This window comes from Komagataella phaffii, chromosome 1 (assembly GCF_000027005.1).
Source record: "Komagataella phaffii GS115 chromosome 1, complete sequence".
Classification (NCBI taxonomy): Eukaryota; Fungi; Ascomycota; class Pichiomycetes; order Pichiales; family Pichiaceae; genus Komagataella; species Komagataella phaffii.
This window is the reverse complement of record NC_012963.1, coordinates 2,708,006-2,727,161: the sequence shown is the minus strand read 5'-3', so window position 1 is coordinate 2,727,161 and position 19,156 is coordinate 2,708,006. Positions and strand designations below refer to the sequence as shown.

Genomic DNA, 19,156 nt, shown 5'->3' with positions numbered 1-19,156 from the left:
CCGATCTGGAAGTAACATGGAAGTTTCCCATTTTCGCGCAGTCTCCTACTCGTATCCTCCCCACCCCTTACCGATGACGCAAAAGGTCACTAGATAAGCATAGCATAGTTTCATCCCTTGCTCTTTCCTTGTACCAACAGATCATGGCTGGGAATCTCAAGGATATTCTATCCTTGTCGAGGAAGACAGCAAGGAATCTGAAGCAGGCTCTGGATGAGCTTGCGGAGCAGGTGATCAACCACCAACGGAGACGACCAGCTCTGGTCCGAGTTCCTATCAACAACAACCTTAGGCGCAAGAGCCAGCAGTCCTTTTTGAATCGCAGGTCATTCCATCTTTGGACCAGCAAGTACAACCCATACTTTTGGAGGGGAGGCAGAAGCAACGTTCTGGACCAGCTTAACCGTGAAGCTTTAAGGTACAGATCGTCTTTTGCGAAACCCGGATTTTATCCAAGTGGGCTGTATCAGTCAACTTTCCCTCAAAGAGGTAGTAGGATGTTTTCCACCTGCGCCTACTCATGTCAGCAGGAGGCAGTCAAAAACTTGACTTCCGCTGTTCGTGCTTTGTTACAAAGTGGTGCTAATTTCGGCAGTCAAATGAAACAAATGAAACACTGTTCGCAAAAGAAGAAGCACTTCTCTAAATTTTCTAAGAGGCTTACTTCTTCCACTGCCGCTGGGTCTGGCAAGAATGCTGAACAAGCTCCTTCTGGTTTGGCCGAAGGATCCGCTGTTGTTTTTAGCCTTGAACGTCAAAGTCACAATACTGAGTTGGAAGGAATCTTGGATCAAGAAACTTCTTCCATTCTCGAGGAAGAAATGGTTCAACATGAGCGTCACCTGGCTATTATTAGAGAAGAAATCCAGAGAATTAGTGAGAATCTAGGATCATTACCATTAATCATGTCTGGTCACAAGATTGAGGTATTTTTCCCCAATTGTGACACTGTTAAATGTGAGCAACTGATGAGAGATTTGGCTATTACGAAAGGGGTTGTGAGGCGTCATGATTCTACTGCTGAGCATTCAAGCTCCAGGTCATTTGTTCCAGAAGATTGCTTGTATTCCTCAGGGTCAAGTTCACCGAATCCTTTATCCTCAACTTCTTCGAAATCATTTGATAGAGTCTCATTGGACTACATTTCCTCTCGGTCTACATCTGATCAAACCACTGGTTCTGAGTACACATCTCTGTCTCAACAATATCACCTGGTTAGCAATTACAACCCTGTACTATCCTCAGCCCCGGGTTCTTCGAGGGTCTTGGAGCTGAATACTCCCGAGTCCACTATGGAAGGCAGTACAGATCTGGAGTATTTAACGCGAGACGATGTGTTGCTGTTAAATGTCTAATCTAGACCTATCCTTCATTCTATATAGCTTAGTTGAGTTTTACGTAAGCCCTAGTTTTTGTTAATTCTTATCGATTTATGGTTAGTGTACCACTCAACTCACGATGATATATCCCAGGAGCTGTTTGTGCATTATAACTACCAATCCTGGCCTCAAACCACGAGAGCTCCTTTAAGTCACCTTAGTCTATCTCATATCGAGTCCAGATTCTACAATGAGTACTTCTGACGGCAAAGAATTTGAAGAGGAGGTTTCGCATGACAACTCAGACGCTGGAACATCTGTTGCCTCTGATTCTCGACGTGAGACACAGGATAAGGAGCCCCAAGAGGCTCCAGAGCCGAAAGAATTAGAAATTAACGAGGCTGGAAAGGAAAATGAAGTGCCAGTTTTAGTGAAGGAGAGTACAGAGGAATTGGAGGAGAGCAAGGAACCGGAACAAGCTAAAGAGAACGTTCAGGAGGACATTTCACTGGATATTCCTGTGAACGAATCCGAAACTGGAGAGGAGGCTCAAGAAAATGTAAAAGACGAGAATGTTTCAACGATCGTCAATGATCGATCTGTTGAGAGCACAAGTGGTAATACTGGCCCAATTGAGGCTACCGTACCAAGCACTGCTTCTGAAACAGACCTCCCTGTTGAGAAGGATGTTCCAGATCAGAATTTCGACAGCTCGGTAGATACCCCCCAGGAACCAATAACTGAGTCTCCTCTTACAGAAAGCAACACAATTCAGCCCCGAGAGATTGATCCTGATGCTGATAATTCAAAGGTCACGGCTGAAGGCCGGTCACCACCAGATCTACCTCCACGATCACCTAAGATTCCACCTTCTCTTCCACCCCGATCACCTGTGATACCTCCATCTCTTCCCCCGCGCAACCTTTCATCAGAAGCGATACCCATAATAAGTCCAGCATTTTTGACAGAGGAGGTAGCTGGCGAGAGGTTAAATGGATTGCAGAACCACAGCAGTTACAACTTATTAATATCCAGAGCACACAAGAACACCTCTTCGGTCAACGAAGGATCAGACGAACACAGACAACAAGTTGTTTCGGGTGCCAACACGCTTAGAACTACTTTCAACGAGATCAAAGTTGGGATTGAGTACTCCAATAATGAATTGATGGAGAACATTGATTGGGAATTCTGGTCAGATGTCGTGAATGATTACTCATCAGTGGTGGAGAAAGATCCAGAACTGCTCATTTCTCGTGTGTCTATGGGTATGCCTAAAGAAATTCGTGGAATGATATGGCAATTGATAACCAACTCCAAATCATATGTTCTGGAAGAACTTTATGCCACTCTTAAAAGTGAAGAAAGTTTGTTTGGAAAAGCTATTAAGCGAGACTTGTGTCGCACAAGTTTTGTGACAAACAGTGACATGAGACACAAGTCTAATGAGCTTTATCAGATCATTAAAGCCTACTCTATATTTGATCCTGAACTTGGATACACTCAAGGTTTAGCCTTTATCGTTGTCCCACTTCTGATGAACATGAATGAAAGCGAAACATTTTGTTTGTTGGTCACACTGATGAAGAATTATGGATTTCGTGACTTATATCTGCCCGAAATGCCCGGTCTCCACTTGAAATTATTCCAATTTGATAGACTACTAGAGGATTTGACACCAGAAATAGCCAGTCATTTGAGGAAACAAGGAGTTCAATCATCCATGTATGCCACACAGTGGTTTTTAACTCTCTTTGGATACAAGTTTCCACTTGAGATCGTCATTAGAATCTATGACGTTGTAATTGCAGAAGGACTAGAAACAATCTTAAGATTTGCTGTCAATTTCATGATACAGAACAAAAGTCACATATTGACTTTGAAGTTTGATGAGCTCTTGACATTCCTCAAGGATGGGTTGTTTGACGTGTACAATGCTGAAAACAAGGCTTCGGCAGTAACTTCGAATAATTATCGGCTGGACGATTTAGTATCCGATTCCTTAAACCTGAACATAATTCCCTTGAGTCTCAACCAATACGAGAAAGAATTCCATCAAATAAATCAGTTGGATCAAGAACGAGACCAAGAGATTAGCAAACTCCGAGCTATTAATGGAAATCTGAATAGAGACATCAAGAAGATTGAAGGGGAGTATCTTCTTTTGAATAAAGAACACATTGAAATTGCCAACGAAATGGTAGAAGGAAAGGTGCGGATCGCCAATCTTGAAGACGAGAATAAACAATTGAAACATGACTCAGAAGAGTTAAACAAGAGGTTAGCAAGTCTTTCCTCCCAAGATAAAGTTGAGAAGGATTTTGATTTCAACCAGCAAGATCTAGAACTGAATCCCGAACTGGCTACTGAAATCCAAAGAACTATGGAACGGAATGCCCAAGTAATGGAGGAGAACCGGTTACTAGAGGAGCAGTTGGCCTCGTTAGAGGTAGAGTACAACGACATAAAGCAAGAGTATGAGCAAATGAAGTTGCGTAAAGGGAAGTGGGGATCCTCTTTCAAGAAGGTGTTTGGTTCTAAATAGAAAACTCAGCATATATTTCAATGATACATTATTCAGTTAATATACCAGACTTTCTACAATAACGAACTCCCTGAACGGGAGTTTGAAAGGGTGTTTTGGGCGGAGGTTCTGCAAGGTGCATAGGAATATGTATGTCCTTCGCGAGAGGGATGTTACTGAAAAGTTTACTATCTTCATCGAACTTGAGCTTGACTTCCACAACCAAATATCCGAACTAACTACATGATTACCGGGTTAAGGTTATTCTCTACCAGCACACTTGCTTCTGCAAGACAATACAAGTATGTGGTGACGAGAAAAGTTGCCCGTAAGCCTGATTTGAAGGTTGGTGACGTCAAACCGAGAAAACTGGCCATCCCTCGTACCGCACCCAAATTCCCAGAATACAAGTATGGTGACTCTAAAATATACAAACAGAGCAACAAGGGATTGTATGGAGGTCAATTTCTTCAATTTGGTAACAAGATTTCTGAGTTCAAGAACAAGAATGGAAGAAAATGGTCATTAAATGTTCACACCAAGTCCCTATGGAGTGAGATATTGAACAAATCGATTAGGGTGAAGTTGACAGCCCGTGTTCTGAGAACAATCAACAAAGAAGGAGGATTGGATCAATACTTGCTGAAAGACAAGAGTGCACGTATCAAGGAACTTGGACCTACTGGCTGGAAACTAAAATTTCAGCTTCTTACCAAGAAGGAGAACCAAAAGAAACGAACTTACTATCAAGATTTGGAAAAGATCACAGTGAATGGTCAGGAAAAGCATGTTTACTTCCAACAGAGTGGTAAGAAATTCCTGGTTGGAAAGAGAAGACTACTGAAGGAGTTGTATCCGTTGGTCAAGGGAGACTCTGACCTCACCTGGAAAGAGTACCATGATCAACACAAAAGCCTAGCACAGGAGGAAGTCATAGAAAAGCTGCACAAGTATAACTATGACTTTTCCGAAGTGGCCCAAACTGCGTAGATAGGTTCTGCAGTCCTGTCCCACTAGATGTCATGTATATAGAGAATGTCTAAGATTGAGGTACTAAGTGCAACGTTGTAGATGTAATAGGAGGAAAAGATGATCTCAAAAGAGGTAATCACAGTCACAGAACGCCTATGTTTCTTTCGCGCCAATGGTTCCCTTCCACCAAACCCTTCAGCAGAAAACTTCGTTAGGCCTCCCAGAAGCACTACTACCACATCCTAACACCCTCGCGACAACTTGGGTTTCTCTCACTGAGGTGAAAATTTTGAGAAGTCATTTACATTCTTCATATTCAACTACAGAGATGGCTAAGTCAGGTAAGTCGTTTGGACACTTGAAAGTGAAGGAGTGGAAATTATACATCTTTGAGATGGCATGAATGCTGATCAGATCGAACAGGTTTGTCGAGTAATTGGTGAGGTCATCAAGGTCACTCATTCATTCAAAGTATTCGATCATCCGTTCCAAGTCAAAGTTATCTATTCCATTCCGAATAATGAGAAATATTGTACTAACAAATTCAGGTATTGCAGTAGGTGCTAACAAGGGACACAAGGTCACCCCAAAGGCCGTTGCTCCACAAAAGAGAGTCGCTATCAGCCAAAGAACTGACTTTGTTAGAAAGTTGGTCCGTGAGGTCACTGGTCTGTCTCCATACGAAAGAAGAATCATTGAGTTGATCAGAAACTCTGGTGAGAAGAGAGCCAGAAAGTTCGCCAAGAAGAGATTGGGTACTCACACCAGAGCTAAGGCTAAGTTGGAAGAGATGCAAAACGTTATCCAGGAAGCAAAGCGTCATTAAGCGATATAGCTGTTATAATATACTTACTGTACCAAATGATCCTAATTCAAATGTTCATGACTGGGTTTTGATTGCTCCCTTTGAAGACTGTAGTTTGATCCGTTGAATCTAGCAGGGTTACGCCTTGGATATCTCGCGCGAGGGAAGGAACGAACCTAGTGCTTCTATAAGTCTCTCGTGCGCACTTATCACTCTCTTTCTTCCAAAGCACTTAGCTTTATCGACCATGAATGTCTCTAGAGTTAGGTTCATTCAAAGGCGACTCTTTTCGACAAATTACTTTTCAGATGGCTCAACTCCGAAGACATTCCAACAATTGCATAGCGATCCTCAACTAAACACTTCCAGGTCCAGCTCGTCCTCATCGTCCAAGATAGTACCACTTCTTCGTTGGACCTGTATGGTCCTTCTGAGTGTAACTTTATTCGAAAACTACAAACGTACTTGGGAGCTAGAGCAAAAGCTTGAGACCCAGCAGCAGGGATATAAGCGGAACATCTCTCAACTACAGGCCAACTTCAAGAGCTTCCAGAAGAAACAATCTTCTACTTACTCCTCTTTAAAGAAGACCAATAACGAAAGGGAGGTAAAAATGGCATTACACATTGGAATTCTTCGACAACAGCTGATCAAAAATGGCATAGAACCTAGTGGCATAGACGAGGCCTTGAGAGAATTTGAAAACAAAGTTAGAATCACAGTTGATCCCTCTTTGAACTACATTTGGTTGGAAGATGAGTCAGCTTTAAAGCCTTACACTCCAGATATCCATGATTACGACAAAAGAAAAAATTAAAAGGCTAGAGCATTTTATTCGCATTTGCAAACATTATTCTAATCAATTCTTGTGATTCTTGATCCATTTCTGGATAGGAACGTCTCCATTGATCAAAGTTAGAGTCTTGTGGATAGTACTAGGATGCTCCAATGACTGAAGAATTACCTCAGCGACGTCTGCTCTGCTAATTCCTACTGTTTCGTAGGTTTTGGTTTGGAAAATTTCATTCTCTGGTTGTAAAGAACCTTTTTCCGGGATGTCTTTCAAAGCACCAGGTTGGAGGATGGTCCAGTCCAGATTCGTTCTCCTCAATTCACGATCAGCATACTTTTTACAGATATAGTAAGTTCTCAAAGATGGAATATTCCAATACCAAAAATCTCTATCATCAGCGCCAATTGCACTAACCATGATGAATCTTTTGATATTATTCAATTCCGTAGCCTCCATGGCCTTCACAGCAGAGTCCAGGTCAACAGCAACAGTTCTGTCAGCTCCTCCCTTACCTCCTGCACCGGCGGAGAAAACAACAGCAGAGCATCCTTTTATAGCCTCTGCAATCTTTCCCAAAGTGTCATCTTCCAGACTAATCAGTTTGGCATCTACTCCTCCAGCAATGAAATCATCAACCTGCTCCTGCTTGCGCACCAGGGCCAATGGTTCGTATTTTGAGCTTCCAAGCTTGGAAATGAGCAATTGGGCCACTTTACCATGTGCTCCGAAGATTGCCACTTTATTTGCCATTATTCGATTACGGAGTGTGTTTAGGGGATTCTACCGTTTGTGGCCTGGTAATTGCTTATCGAGCCCCACGATTCAGCTTAGGTAATGTTGCGTTACTATGTTTCAACGGTCCAGAGACAACAGAATTACCCTCCCAATAAAACGGTTCCAACCGTTACCCGTCCATAAGTATAAATTGATATTTTCAGTTTGAATAGGATTTTCTTACCCATAGGCACCCATTAGAGTCACGGCTCGTATCCTCTTCCATATGCGAGTTTTTGCCAACGCTGTTGGACTTCGTGCTCGGGTTTCCTTAGATAGAATCGTTTTTTCCGGCCTTAAATTGTCGTGCTTATGTGTGTAAGCTATGCGGTCCTAAACGAACATGTATTGCAGGTTGACTGATAAGGAATGAACCTCAGCAGTTGGCTTCGAACTGAAATAGTACGAGCAGATGATGTAATTTGTTCGTCATTTGAAAACTATTTATTTACCTGTAGTTGCTATGTATGATGCAGTTGGATTATAGATCTATGTGCTCTCAGTTAACCAACCGAGCATCCTTTTTTTCTTGCTGACGCTGTTTGATTTTCAAGGAAAGTAGACTTGGATTTGGACAACAAACTGTTCGACTTTCTTCCCCATTATCCTTGTAGAACTGAGAGCAACATGCGTACAGTTCATCTATAAATTTGGTACATTTTGATTCGTCGTAACGATTACTTTTCAGGCAATCTGTGAAGGTTAGATTCGTGTTGAACATTGCATTGTTATAAGACTGGTCTACTTACCTTGTATGGCACAAGCTTGGGCTTTGCAAGGTTCTGGCATAGTAATGGCTATTTGGCTAGTTGGTAGGAAGAATAAATTCTTTGGGCGCGCAATGTATGATTGAGGACTGAAGTGCTTACTAGAGGCCAATTAGTGTGTAATTCATGGTCTTGTCAAACTATTGACTGGCTCCAGGAACTTAATAGAGAGACATTGGCAACTCTATCTGAATAGAGAGATTCACAAGATGAGAAGTATTCAGAGGCTGATCTTGAAAACCTCCAATCAGCCTGTTCAACTTGTTGCACAACTCTGAGAAAGTACTCATTCCAACTACTCGGACTATGTCAAGCTGTTCGTGACCGTGCCAGAAATTGAGAGCAAGAAGGCCTCATACAGGTGAATCGAGAAGATATACTGATGACATGTCATAATTGAAAAGATACTACTAATGTATCATGAACTGAATATTGTTTTATCCGCTGTTCAAAAGACTCTCTCTTTCCTGATATATAGTCAAGTTCATCTGGTAAACATCACGTTTTTTCCGGAAGCACAGTAGTCAGCTGTGGTATCCTTGGACATCCACTCAGCTGTCATGTTTTAAGTTAAAAAGAGTACTAGAGCTACCGCGATATAAATACTTGTGGGGATGGTCCTGTCAAAGTCTGAACAAGTACTCTTCCAAATACCCCTGGAATTATGCAACAATCCTCTCAAAATCTGTCCGAGACCGCCGAATCCGATTCTGAATTTGTCTACAAACCTCCCATTGAGACATGGACGGTCAATGGAAAAAGAGTGGACGGGTTCTTTGTCCCTGGAGGAAATGTGCATATTGGTAGTGAGAATACCTGGGGTGTAATGGTCTATAACATAAACTGTTTGCTTTTGCATGCAACCTTCTGGTTGTATTCCTATTATATCGTTGCTCAGGAGCAGATTGGATTCTTTAGGGAGGTTCTATATCAGCTGTTTTGGTCGACAGTCCAGGATTTAACAAGTGGATTTCACAATCCCCAAAGCTTCCTTTCTATTCCCTATAAAGTGGCCTATAGGGCCCAATCGAAGTTACTGGCGCATAAAATTCCGACTAGCCCCAATGAGATCAGTGTGGCATTGCCCAAAAAGGGGGTTCCTGCTCATATTGGATTGGAACTAGAGTTTCAGCAATTGGTTATCGGGCTACCGCCTCCGATGCCTCAGCCTTATCTGACAGCTGACAAAATTGAAGTAAAACCCTCTGAAAGAGAGATCCAACGAATTCATGAGCTCCGGGCAAAGTACAAGTCACAAAAGAAGGCTCACTATGTGGAAGAGAAATTACGAATTCTCACGGATTGTGCCAAACTTATTGCCTGGAGTGCTTACACTGAAATTAAAACCCTTAGCTTGTATGTGAAAAATGACGAGATATGGGACTTCAATGACTTGACCAACATCGTAAAAGCAGAACTGAACTTCCTAGATCCTTCACAGGTACAGTCGATAAAATTGCTCAAGCTAAATTCGAATGAGTGTTTTATGATCGATGATGTGAACACAATCATAAGAGTTCCAGATCCAGATCATCCTAGCACTTTCTGTGATCTGACAGTAATTCTACTATCTGAAAAAGACTCTATTGTGTCGATTCTAAAGGAGAAGTTGGTTCTATCAGATGGAGAGCTTGACTTGGAGAAAGAATTTGAAAAATATGGCCTACCAGTCCTAATCCTCCATCCAACTCCAAAGAATAAACCCGCAAATTGTTTGAATGGGTTCCCAATTCACGATTTCTCCGGCAAAATTACATTGTACGCTAAAAACGAACCTCTAACATTTAGCTTTTTCACTAGAGCCATCAATGATTTTGTTCAAACTGAAAAGACCCACCTTCTGTTGGAGTCCTATTGAATTCTTGCTGAAAGTAGTCAGTCCCACAGTTGTTGGCGATCTGCAAATTCGCAGTTATGCGCGCCCTCAATACTATTATTGTTTTTCTCCCTTATAACTAATCTCAAACAAGAACAAGAGAACAGAATGATAACAGAGCCCCAGATAACAGAACTTTTAGATGTCACGGAGGAGTATCCGATAAGGGTGGTAGCTATTAACGATGGCGTTCTTTTGTCCAGAGCTTCCGCGAAGAGGCAACGACTTCCCGCAAGAGATAATGCTGTGTTTGAAGATCGAAACCTTAGCAAGCATCACGCCTTCCTTCAGTTGGAAGGCGATTACTTGAGAATAGTGGATGGCGGGTCCGTCTACGGTTCTTGCGTTTTTACTAGTACAGGGCATGAGTTTATCAACGATGGAGGATTCGCAAAAGTTGACATTTCCAAGACTCCACGGATCATCCTGGGGTGTGTGGTCAAGGACATGGATGCTCCGGCTCTGACCAATTGCAAGTTGCATTGGTTTATTGTAATTTCGAAGGGCCAACTTATAATGATGAAACTGAACTCGTCGAAGATTTACGAAGGACTTGATCCCACCATTCTACTACTAGATGAATTGCCCGTTCGATTGGAATACACAGCAACTAAAACCACACTTATCGAGAAGCCTTATTCGCAACAAAGTATCATTCCCACTGTTTTATTAGGGATCTTAACGGGGTCTTTTCTGACCTTTATGTCTCTCTCTATTTACGGGTATTTAGTGAGAACCCAAACTTAGACCTTGCTCTATCATTACTATGGCTTTTCTCTCGCCTCTCTATATTACTCCCTTAAGTAGGTTCGATAAGAAAGAGAATTGCGCGAAATTTTGGGGCTCGCCTGTGATAAGCCTGTTACCGAATTTGGAGTATCATAAACACAATAAATTAGAATTGTTTAGTAACCTAACAAAAGAAAAAAAAGAGGGCAACAGAAAAAGACAATCTCACAAAGAAGAAATAGTAATTGTAATGGCAGACGATCTAGAGAAAAATCTGACAATTTCGTCTGATTCCGGGTCTGAGGGCGAGGAAGGTCTGGAAGGAGGGCTGCAATATCTCTCAGAAGAAAAGCAATCAAGGGATGTGGTGGAATCTTCCGGAGAGGCCACCACGGGAAAACTTGACCAGGATGAAGATGACTTAGAAGAAGACAAAGATGAAGAAGCAGACGTTGAAGGCAATGATGAGATTGTTGAAGAGCAAATAGAAGTATCCACCACAGTCATCGATTGGGAAACAGATGAAGAGAATGATAACACGTACAGTGAACCTAATGAACAAGATCCAGAGGATGAGTCGAAGGAATTGGATGATGACACTGCTCTTGACGAAGACACTATGAACGAAGACATTTTCTTTATTGCGCTACAGGAGGAGAAAGTTGTCAGTAGGAAACGAGCCAGAGAAGAACAGAACGACGACGATGAGGGCGACAATACCAGTGAAGGAACAGAAAAGATTAAATCAGACAAAGTGCCCAAGAAAAAGCTGAAACGTTCCAAGAATACCTTCAACTTCACTACTTACCAATTGGCCAAGTTTGCGTTGTTCTGGACAGTGATTGGCTCTGCAAGTACCTTTGCTGCTCTGGCCAAGATAGGCTCCAGCCTTCAATAATGATGATACCTTTTTTAGTTTAATAGTTTACATTCGTTAGTTAATATTGTTTTGAATTACCTACGCCTTCCGTATATGCTGTGTAATTTCGTCGAACGTCTCGGTGATTATGTTTTCTGTGAATAATTTTGTGATAAAGTCCAGAATTTGGTCGTTTTCTTTCTTGAAATGCTCATCCTCTACCAGCATATTGTTTAGCTTACCCCTATTCAACGATGGGGAGAACCTCTTTGGCACTTGCACGGTGATACCTCCTAGGACTACAGCTCTATGGTTAGGTAAGTTTGGAGGTCCGTGAACAAATTTACACTTGTTGCCATTCCGACACTTGCCTGTGGTAGCATAGAACCTGCAAATGCCTGGATTCTTCTTTTTGGGCGGTGAATCGGCAGAAGAGGTGGAGTGTTGTTTTGAACTCTCCTCCTTTTCAAGCATTCTTTTCCTAGTAGGCCAGTTTTTCTTTCTTTCCTCGATCCATTTTTGTATATCCTCTTCTGTCTGTAGGACAATTGAGGTCCCTGGAATTGGTATTGGCTTCCCAGGGTCAGCCGAAGGGTCCACGGAGTTACTGTCAACACCATCTTCCACGAGATTATCATCACCCGGAGTGTCTTTGACAGCTTCACTCTCTTTCCTCAATTCTATCTCATCCAAATGCTCCTGAGAATCCTCATTCGGTAAATGGGTTGGTAGATCTGCTAAAAAATCCATTCCTAGAATTGATCCCTGGCTAACCCCAAACCATTTTTTTTTCCCCAATTTAATTTTTTTTTCTCGCGATCGGGGTAATGATCATGGAGAAGCTCCATTCGACAACCTTCTTTTCATACTTCAATTAAACGACCATGTCTGCCGCATCTGGTGCTCAAAAGGCAACGTCCAAGTTCTTCGACAGGGTATTCAGCAAGGAGTCGCTCCGTTATCTTTGCTCCACACATTTCTGGGGTCCTGTATCCAATTTCGGTATTCCACTGGCAGCTATTGTGGACTTGCAAAACAAGCCACCAGACATGATCAGTGGCCCAATGACTGGTTCATTAATTGTGTACTCCTTGGTTTTCATGAGATATTCTCTTGCTATCAAGCCGCAAAATTATTTATTGTTTGGTTGCCATTTTGTTAATGAGATTGCCCAGTTGGGCCAAGGTTATCGTTACGTGAGGTACACCTACGGCGATGAGGGCAAGAGAGCACAGGAGGTCTCACCAGACCAGAAGAAGGTTGGCAACTAGAGAAGTTTTAATAATTTATTAGTAGAAGAAATGTTATTCAGAGAAATAAAGTGGTGATTGTGGCCCCAGTTGCTAATCAAAAAGACCTTGCACTCTATCGATCTGAGTGGGACCTAACTCCATCTCTTCGTCTGATTCATCTGTGTTTCTGTATAGTCTTGGACGTTTACGTCCCGTGTTATCATCACCACAGTTCATACTTTCTTGAACTTGAATGTCGTCTGAATTGATACTTATTTCCTTCAAACGGTTCCATCTCACTTCAGTGACTTCTCCGTAGCTAAAAGTATCATTTTCAGTATATTCTTCGTCTTGGGGAACAAACAAAGGCTCAGCGTATTCACCTCCATTCTCTTGCGGCTGTGGCGGTGGTGCGTTCTCCTTCGAAGCTGTGTTGGTTTCGGGCATGGGTGTGTTTCTCTCCTGTTCCCTTTCCATGCTTAGCAGTCTTCTTCCCTTGAAATCCGCAACGTTCAACTCTTTAGTTTCAATTTCTTTATTCGTCAAGTTCACAATCTCATCCGATTCTGTTAATTGAACCAAAACCAGCCGGCAAACGTTCTTCCAATCTTTCTCAAATAAAATGGGCCAGCCTTGATCTCTGAACAAAAGATCAACGTCGTTGTTTACATTCACTCCCTGTGTGGTACCATTTTCCGAGCTGGTGGTTTTGAAAAACTTATTTCTATCATTGAATTCATTCAACAGGGAAACAAACGCTCTGAACTCTTTCAGAGGAAAAATTATTGACAATTTATTCTCCAGTTGTTGATCAATGTTATCCTCATTAAACTCGTTCAAGAAGAAGGCAACACTCAGTGAGATAGGCTGTTTGAGTAGACTGTTAACTTTATTACTCAGTAACTGCTGTTTGTCAAACCCTTGAAATGAGCATTTCCTAAGGTCGGGATAAATATCTATCTTGAAATCCACAACGTTGTTCGGCAACATATCGAAAAATTCCTTAAGTATGGAAACATCCATGTTTATGTGACAAATACTATCATCCGTCTGAACAACATCTTCAGCTCGTTTTCGGCCCCTGCTTTCTTGTCGTTTCAACTGCTCCTTATAAGCCTGAATTATATTGGTTTCCTGGATTTTTTCATTACCGACATAGTTCAAGGCATAGAGCTTTTTGGTCTGGGTTTTCTGAACAACTTCAACAAACAGCTTATTATTCACGGTCCTCAACCTTTGTTCCGTATCTTCTACCTCTGCTAGCGAGAACTTTAATAGATCAACATCATCAACTCTGAAACTTTTGAAAAGCAAGCTGAAACTTCGGCTATTTAACAGTATTGCAACCTCGCTAAACTTCTGCTTAGCGTTCTTTGATATTGGGAGCTCACCATTGATGCTGAACTTGGAGAAAAAAGACTTGCCAAACTGACATCTCAATAACGTGGTTCTAGAGAGATTGAGTGATTCTAAAATGATTTCATCCGAGCCGTTCGCATACTTGCGAATTTTCATTTGCACATGTTCAGAGATCTGGCTCAAACTGTATATGGTTCGAACCCATAACTGTTGGTTTTCTTGTGAAGAAATAACTCCCAAGAAGGAGAACATGTAATCACAAAGCTTAAATCTGATAGGAATGATATGTTACAAGGCGCGATATGAATCTATGTAAATACATACATACCCTCTACCAACCAACGACTGGAGATGCCCAAGAGAGGGCCTTGATATATATACTTTTTGGCCTCTCTATTCTTGGATTACGGCCTTCTTCTTTTTCTTTTTCCTTTTAAGTTTCTTTGGCTCACCCTCAACATCTTCCAACCCGATCCCAGTTTCTTTCTTCTTCTTTTTCTTTACTTTAGAGCTGCTTGTGCCTTGCTCAGTCTGCAATCCTTTCATCTCCTCTACTAATTGGTTAACTTCATACTCTCCGTAAGTTCCCCCTCCATTAGTGCCTTTATTGTAAGCGTCTGAATCAGCATTGATATCGAACTTGTCCAGGTTTGAAGAGTCAATCAACAATCCTTTCCGACTCCTTCCGCTATTACGAGACACGCTTTCTGACTCCAAGTCAAGTAAACCGACATTAGGAGTCAGATCATCATCTAAGATCAATACCTTTTCTCTGTTGACTCTGACTTTCTTCTTGCTTTTACCGGAACTGGGCTTTTTCTTGATTGCTGGAGTGTCCCTTGAGTCAATGGAGATCAAATCCTGGCTTGGGCTTTCAGAGTTGGGAACGGTGTCCATTCCTATGTAGAACGGATCATCCCTGATGCGTTCTAACCTTTCTATATCATCTTCCGGATATTTTTCCTGTGGTTCACTTTCCTGTGAGTCGCTCCAATAGTTGTATATGCTCTCATGATCAGACTCTTCCAACGGTTTGTGTTTGGCGATGAATTCCTCCAACGCACCAGGGTAAAACGGTTTGTCCAGATCTACATCCTCTGGTATTGTTATTTTCTGTTGGGTCAAATAGGACACCGGTTTTAGCGTTTGGCCGTTGAAAAACCCTAACAATACGTCCTCCACAAACCCAGAGGGTCCACTAGGACTTAAGCTTTCTGGAATTAGCTTCAGAACTTCAATAAATGAGGCACTTCTTTCTTGTACTTCTGTATTCACATGTGATTGGAACTGCTCCAACCAGTCGAGTAATATCTGATTCAAGTTAGTTACCATTTCCACAGTAGATTCGTTCCAATCGGATTTCAATGAACAAACAAACTTGGCAAAAACTTTAACCAAGTTATGAATTAGTATCGAGAGCGTAGTAGGATCTGTTTGAGCAAAAAACTCTACCTTTGTTAGATCGGTTATAATCTCAAATCCATTGAGTTTATGCCCTCCTTCATCATCTTCTTCGTGTTCAAACTCCGATTCACCTTCGGTGTATTCGTCGTAATACTCTCCAACTATCCATACGCAATCTTTAAGCCCATCTTCAAATGTCGAATAATTGTTTGAATCTCTCAAAGTTGCCAAACACATGGACACCAACTCAGGTCGAATACTTGGCACACGTAATGCTAAGTTAACGAACTGCTCCGAAATGAGCGACTGAACTTGTTGGATGTCTAAGGAGGCATTTAGCTTGATGAAATCGTATAGCACATTAGCATACCAAGAAAAGTTTGGAATTAGTTGATAGTTCTTTTCACAACAAATGGAAATAATTTTCTTTATAACAAGAAGCTTGAAAGATTTCGGGATGATTGCCATTTGCTGTTTTTGAAAAGATTCAAATCGTGACATTGTAGATTCTGAAGTATCGTCATCATTTGGTAATAGCAAAAGCATCATTTTTGAGACAATCTTGGTGATATTCTCTTCGGTGACAAGAGCATCCAATAATGATAAAGCTTTTTCTCTAATAGCCAAGTCTGTGTCATTTATTCCGTCTAGTACCACCTTAGAATGCTGTGAAATAAAGGATCTATGAATAGTCATAATTTTGATGAATGCAGATAGGGCGACGTACTTTAAATTGGCATCATCCGCTTCAAAGAAAACTAAGAGCCTTTCAACCATTAATTTTGCAAGTTTGTAATCATCTTCTGCAAGCATTTTACCTGTTAGAATACAGTCAATACATTCGTAAACCAAAGATAAAGCTTCTGTTTTGGTCAAAATATTCAAGATCGCTGGGAGCATTTTCTTTTTTAACCTAGGTTCTACCAAAGATAAGGACGAAAACAATTTCAACAGCCTGATAACCATCCAATTGTTCTTAGACGACGTCAGCAGTTCATAAAGTTGTGGTGCCAACTCGACATAGTTCTTAGGGTTCTTGTTAGCCAATTCACAGACTACATTCACAGTAGCACTGACCACAGACGTGTCGTCATCACTCAAGCGTTCTATCAATCGGGGATAGAAAGACCTCAAAAAGTCTGGGTATTTGAGAAAAATTTTGAACATGGCGAGGACGGCTTTCTTCCTGATGAAAGGAGACGAATGGGATAACATTCTGACTATATCCTCACATACATCGTGGGCCAATTCTGTGGTTACTATGGAGGCAATCCCACTTAACGCAAGACCTGCCTCAACTTGGTTGGAGCTGGTCAGATCTTTCTTCAGTAAATTGGTCATTAACATCAATGCGTCGTCATTATCGTTTCTTATCATGATTTGCATAGCTGCCAGATACCCTATTCTTTTGTGCTGAAAATTACTACTGCTCATCACCTCCAATATCTGAAATGAACACCAAGACATATCAAAACCGTACATCTCCAAGTAAGCTAGTTTGAGAACTGCGGTGGATTTCAGCTGCAGGTCGTTCGCCCTTAGTTCTTCCCTACACTCTTGGATTGACTCCTCCAAAAAAAGAAGCAATTTGTCGGGATCCTCATTATTTGATCGAATTCCCTTAATCAAGTCACTCAGTGACTTTTCGAAAGATATTCCGAAAGGCCTTAGTCGGGACTTGACGTCAGTCATCAGTGTGTTTGGCTAGAATGAGTAGAAGTAAAATGATGAGTTTATCGAAGAATGTCGCGGGATTGGTAACATCCGAAATCGACTGTATAAGAAGGTGAATCGAAGGAGCCAGGAAAAGCTACTGTCATGAGATTCAGGGCTAGATCGTCTGTTGTCGCTTGGCCTCAACTATCTACCATACATTGACAGTGAAATTATCGTATAAAGTCGTTCTTGCACACCTTTTGTCTGCTACATTTAGCCACTTTCTTATAAGTTCCCCTCCTAGGGGGAGCGAATATGTCACTTGGAAGGAGGAATATCTGGAAATACACTTAGGAGTGCACGAGATTCTTCCAGGGTACCATCTCCCAAGCAATGCCCAGGTCACCTTCTGTCGATAGTGCCTCATTTGCATTAGATCCTGTAGAATACAGCTACGATCCAATTGATGATCAGAGCGATTCCGATAGCAGTATCTCTTCCCAAAATGATTTTAGGGCTTTCCGCAACAACCCATCTTCAAGAGAACAAAGAAGCGACCTGAATAAATACTCCAAAAGAGATGGATCTGACTTTAGTCCCGTCGACTATCTGATCAATAGCATTAACGCGTCTCTCAAAAGTGTTGCATTGGACAAAGCTATGGTCATTCAATCCCAGCTCTCCGGGGAACTCAACAACCAAAATGACTTGGTCCTAAAGAAGCTGCTGGAATTGGAGACGCGGTTGAAAAGTCACCTGGTCAAATATCAGCAGGCCAAGAAAGTCATATTGCAGATAAATCAAGACTTAGCATCATCGAAGAAGAGAATCAAAAAAATTACCAAGTACGTCAAGATAGAATACCCGATTGAATACTCCAAGGCTTACAACAAAGTTAACAATAATATCACAAACGATGAAGAAGATCTTTACGGTTAAATTAAGTGCACAGTTTGGTGATCTGCGATGTTCCTGACGGATTGTTTGGAGGAATTTGTAACCAGTTCAATTCGTCGTATTCGGCAGTCCCCTCAATACAATGAAAAGTATAAGCATATCTGGATTTTCCACTTGTGTTTTTCTCCGATTTATGAACCACCGAATTGTGAATCAATACCAGAGATCCAGCAGGTATTTCGACTTTCACAAACTGAGACTCATCATTTTTCTGGATATAGCTTTCAGAACTCGTGTCCAGACTCCAATCTTCAAGAGTTTTTGGGTCCACAAATTTTGTTCCTGAACCCTTCTTCAAGTCTTTCACAAATCTCTTTTCGACAGGAAATACTTTATGGGACCCAGGAATAAAACTAAGGCAGCCATTATCTACTGTACAGTCCTCTAGGGCAAACCAAAACCCTATGCAAGACTGGGGCTCCGTAAATAAAAACTCACCATCTTGGTGGGATGGCACTTTCCCCCCAATTTCAGGCTGTTTAAGAATCAGCATGCTCTGCAACACTCTTGGATCGTGGAACTTCAATTGTCTAGCAATTGAACTTATACGTTCATTAATGGTGATCGCAGCATATTTTTCATTCAAAAAATGTAAACCATGACCAATCTTGTTAATTGCCTTCTCCACAGGCTTGGTTAATTTTCCATCTTCATCAAACGCCTCCACTTCAAAAAAGTAATGAATTCTGTCGCTCGACTCCAAAAAATACTTATCTCCCACATGATTATCGTCATCCTCTGCGGTGCTGAACTTTGTAAGAGGATGAGTTTTAATATCTATCTTTGCAAGTAGCCGATCTGCCTCTTGGACTAGTTCTGACACTTGCTCTTTACTCAAGAAATTTTCAATGACAACGCAGCCTTCATCGTTAAATTTATTGAGCTCCTCAGAACTCAGCATATTTGATCGCACAATACTTGAGTAGTATAGTAAGGAGATCGTTAATTTCGATTCTGGTGTGAAGATGCCAATCAGTGCACTTCGTCTGACGCTAGATAAGAGACAGGGGCATCGCGAATGCTACGTTAGCCAGGTAAACGGACATTCAGCATCGACCAAATCCGGATAAAATTCCGCATGTCCCGCAATTAACTCAAGCTTGCGCGATCCCTCTACCTATATTAGACCC

The 19,156-nt window shown here is 41.6% G+C and overlaps 15 protein-coding genes across 15 annotated transcripts; 9 read left to right on the top strand and 6 right to left on the bottom strand.

The window, feature by feature from the left end:
* Positions 1–143: 143 nt before the first annotated feature.
* Positions 144–1,355, top strand: PAS_FragB_0074 (uncharacterized protein; the record flags this gene model as incomplete). The annotated part of the gene is made up of 1 exon (XM_002490804.1): positions 144–1,355. The coding sequence occupies one exon, from the start codon at positions 144–146 to the stop codon at positions 1,353–1,355; it is 1,212 nt and encodes a 403-aa protein (XP_002490849.1).
* A 214-nt stretch (positions 1,356–1,569) lies between these two features.
* PAS_FragB_0038 (GTPase-activating protein) lies at positions 1,570–3,864 on the top strand (the record flags this gene model as incomplete). The annotated part of the gene is made up of 1 exon (XM_002490803.1): positions 1,570–3,864. The coding sequence occupies one exon, from the start codon at positions 1,570–1,572 to the stop codon at positions 3,862–3,864; it is 2,295 nt and encodes a 764-aa protein (XP_002490848.1).
* Positions 3,865–4,086: 222 nt separating this feature from the next.
* On the top strand, positions 4,087–4,833 carry PAS_FragB_0037 (54S ribosomal protein L24, mitochondrial; the record flags this gene model as incomplete). The annotated part of the gene is made up of 1 exon (XM_002490802.1): positions 4,087–4,833. The coding sequence occupies one exon, from the start codon at positions 4,087–4,089 to the stop codon at positions 4,831–4,833; it is 747 nt and encodes a 248-aa protein (XP_002490847.1).
* A 502-nt stretch (positions 4,834–5,335) lies between these two features.
* PAS_FragB_0036 (60S ribosomal protein L36) lies at positions 5,336–5,641 on the top strand (the record flags this gene model as incomplete). Its single annotated transcript, XM_002490801.1, has 1 exon — positions 5,336–5,641. One exon carries the CDS (start codon positions 5,336–5,338, stop codon positions 5,639–5,641), a length of 306 nt encoding a protein of 101 aa, XP_002490846.1.
* Positions 5,642–5,867: 226 nt separating this feature from the next.
* PAS_FragB_0035 (Hypothetical protein) lies at positions 5,868–6,437 on the top strand (the record flags this gene model as incomplete). Its single annotated transcript, XM_002490800.1, has 1 exon — positions 5,868–6,437. The coding sequence occupies one exon, from the start codon at positions 5,868–5,870 to the stop codon at positions 6,435–6,437; it is 570 nt and encodes a 189-aa protein (XP_002490845.1).
* Positions 6,438–6,479: 42 nt separating this feature from the next.
* On the bottom strand, positions 6,480–7,163 carry PAS_FragB_0034 (uncharacterized protein; the record flags this gene model as incomplete). Its single annotated transcript, XM_002490799.1, has 1 exon — positions 6,480–7,163. The coding sequence occupies one exon, from the start codon at positions 7,161–7,163 to the stop codon at positions 6,480–6,482; it is 684 nt and encodes a 227-aa protein (XP_002490844.1).
* Positions 7,164–7,686: 523 nt separating this feature from the next.
* On the bottom strand, positions 7,687–7,976 carry PAS_FragB_0033 (uncharacterized protein; the record flags this gene model as incomplete). The annotated part of the gene is made up of 2 exons (XM_002490798.1): positions 7,687–7,880; positions 7,937–7,976. 2 exons carry the CDS (start codon positions 7,974–7,976, stop codon positions 7,687–7,689), a joined length of 234 nt encoding a protein of 77 aa, XP_002490843.1.
* A 642-nt stretch (positions 7,977–8,618) lies between these two features.
* On the top strand, positions 8,619–9,812 carry PAS_FragB_0032 (Hypothetical protein; the record flags this gene model as incomplete). Its single annotated transcript, XM_002490797.1, has 1 exon — positions 8,619–9,812. One exon carries the CDS (start codon positions 8,619–8,621, stop codon positions 9,810–9,812), a length of 1,194 nt encoding a protein of 397 aa, XP_002490842.1.
* Positions 9,813–9,938: 126 nt separating this feature from the next.
* PAS_FragB_0031 (Hypothetical protein) lies at positions 9,939–11,457 on the top strand (the record flags this gene model as incomplete). The annotated part of the gene is made up of 2 exons (XM_002490796.1): positions 9,939–10,479; positions 10,802–11,457. 2 exons carry the CDS (start codon positions 9,939–9,941, stop codon positions 11,455–11,457), a joined length of 1,197 nt encoding a protein of 398 aa, XP_002490841.1.
* A 60-nt stretch (positions 11,458–11,517) lies between these two features.
* On the bottom strand, positions 11,518–12,168 carry PAS_FragB_0030 (Hypothetical protein; the record flags this gene model as incomplete). The annotated part of the gene is made up of 1 exon (XM_002490795.1): positions 11,518–12,168. One exon carries the CDS (start codon positions 12,166–12,168, stop codon positions 11,518–11,520), a length of 651 nt encoding a protein of 216 aa, XP_002490840.1.
* A 134-nt stretch (positions 12,169–12,302) lies between these two features.
* Positions 12,303–12,689, top strand: PAS_FragB_0029 (uncharacterized protein; the record flags this gene model as incomplete). The annotated part of the gene is made up of 1 exon (XM_002490794.1): positions 12,303–12,689. The coding sequence occupies one exon, from the start codon at positions 12,303–12,305 to the stop codon at positions 12,687–12,689; it is 387 nt and encodes a 128-aa protein (XP_002490839.1).
* Positions 12,690–12,761: 72 nt separating this feature from the next.
* On the bottom strand, positions 12,762–14,261 carry PAS_FragB_0028 (Hypothetical protein; the record flags this gene model as incomplete). The annotated part of the gene is made up of 1 exon (XM_002490793.1): positions 12,762–14,261. The coding sequence occupies one exon, from the start codon at positions 14,259–14,261 to the stop codon at positions 12,762–12,764; it is 1,500 nt and encodes a 499-aa protein (XP_002490838.1).
* A 141-nt stretch (positions 14,262–14,402) lies between these two features.
* Positions 14,403–17,105, bottom strand: PAS_FragB_0027 (AP-3 complex subunit delta; the record flags this gene model as incomplete). The annotated part of the gene is made up of 1 exon (XM_002490792.1): positions 14,403–17,105. One exon carries the CDS (start codon positions 17,103–17,105, stop codon positions 14,403–14,405), a length of 2,703 nt encoding a protein of 900 aa, XP_002490837.1.
* A 357-nt stretch (positions 17,106–17,462) lies between these two features.
* Positions 17,463–18,008, top strand: PAS_FragB_0026 (Hypothetical protein; the record flags this gene model as incomplete). The annotated part of the gene is made up of 1 exon (XM_002490791.1): positions 17,463–18,008. The coding sequence occupies one exon, from the start codon at positions 17,463–17,465 to the stop codon at positions 18,006–18,008; it is 546 nt and encodes a 181-aa protein (XP_002490836.1).
* Position 18,009: 1 nt separating this feature from the next.
* PAS_FragB_0025 (Phytanoyl-CoA dioxygenase domain-containing protein) lies at positions 18,010–18,927 on the bottom strand (the record flags this gene model as incomplete). Its single annotated transcript, XM_002490790.1, has 1 exon — positions 18,010–18,927. One exon carries the CDS (start codon positions 18,925–18,927, stop codon positions 18,010–18,012), a length of 918 nt encoding a protein of 305 aa, XP_002490835.1.
* Positions 18,928–19,156: the final 229 nt, after the last annotated feature.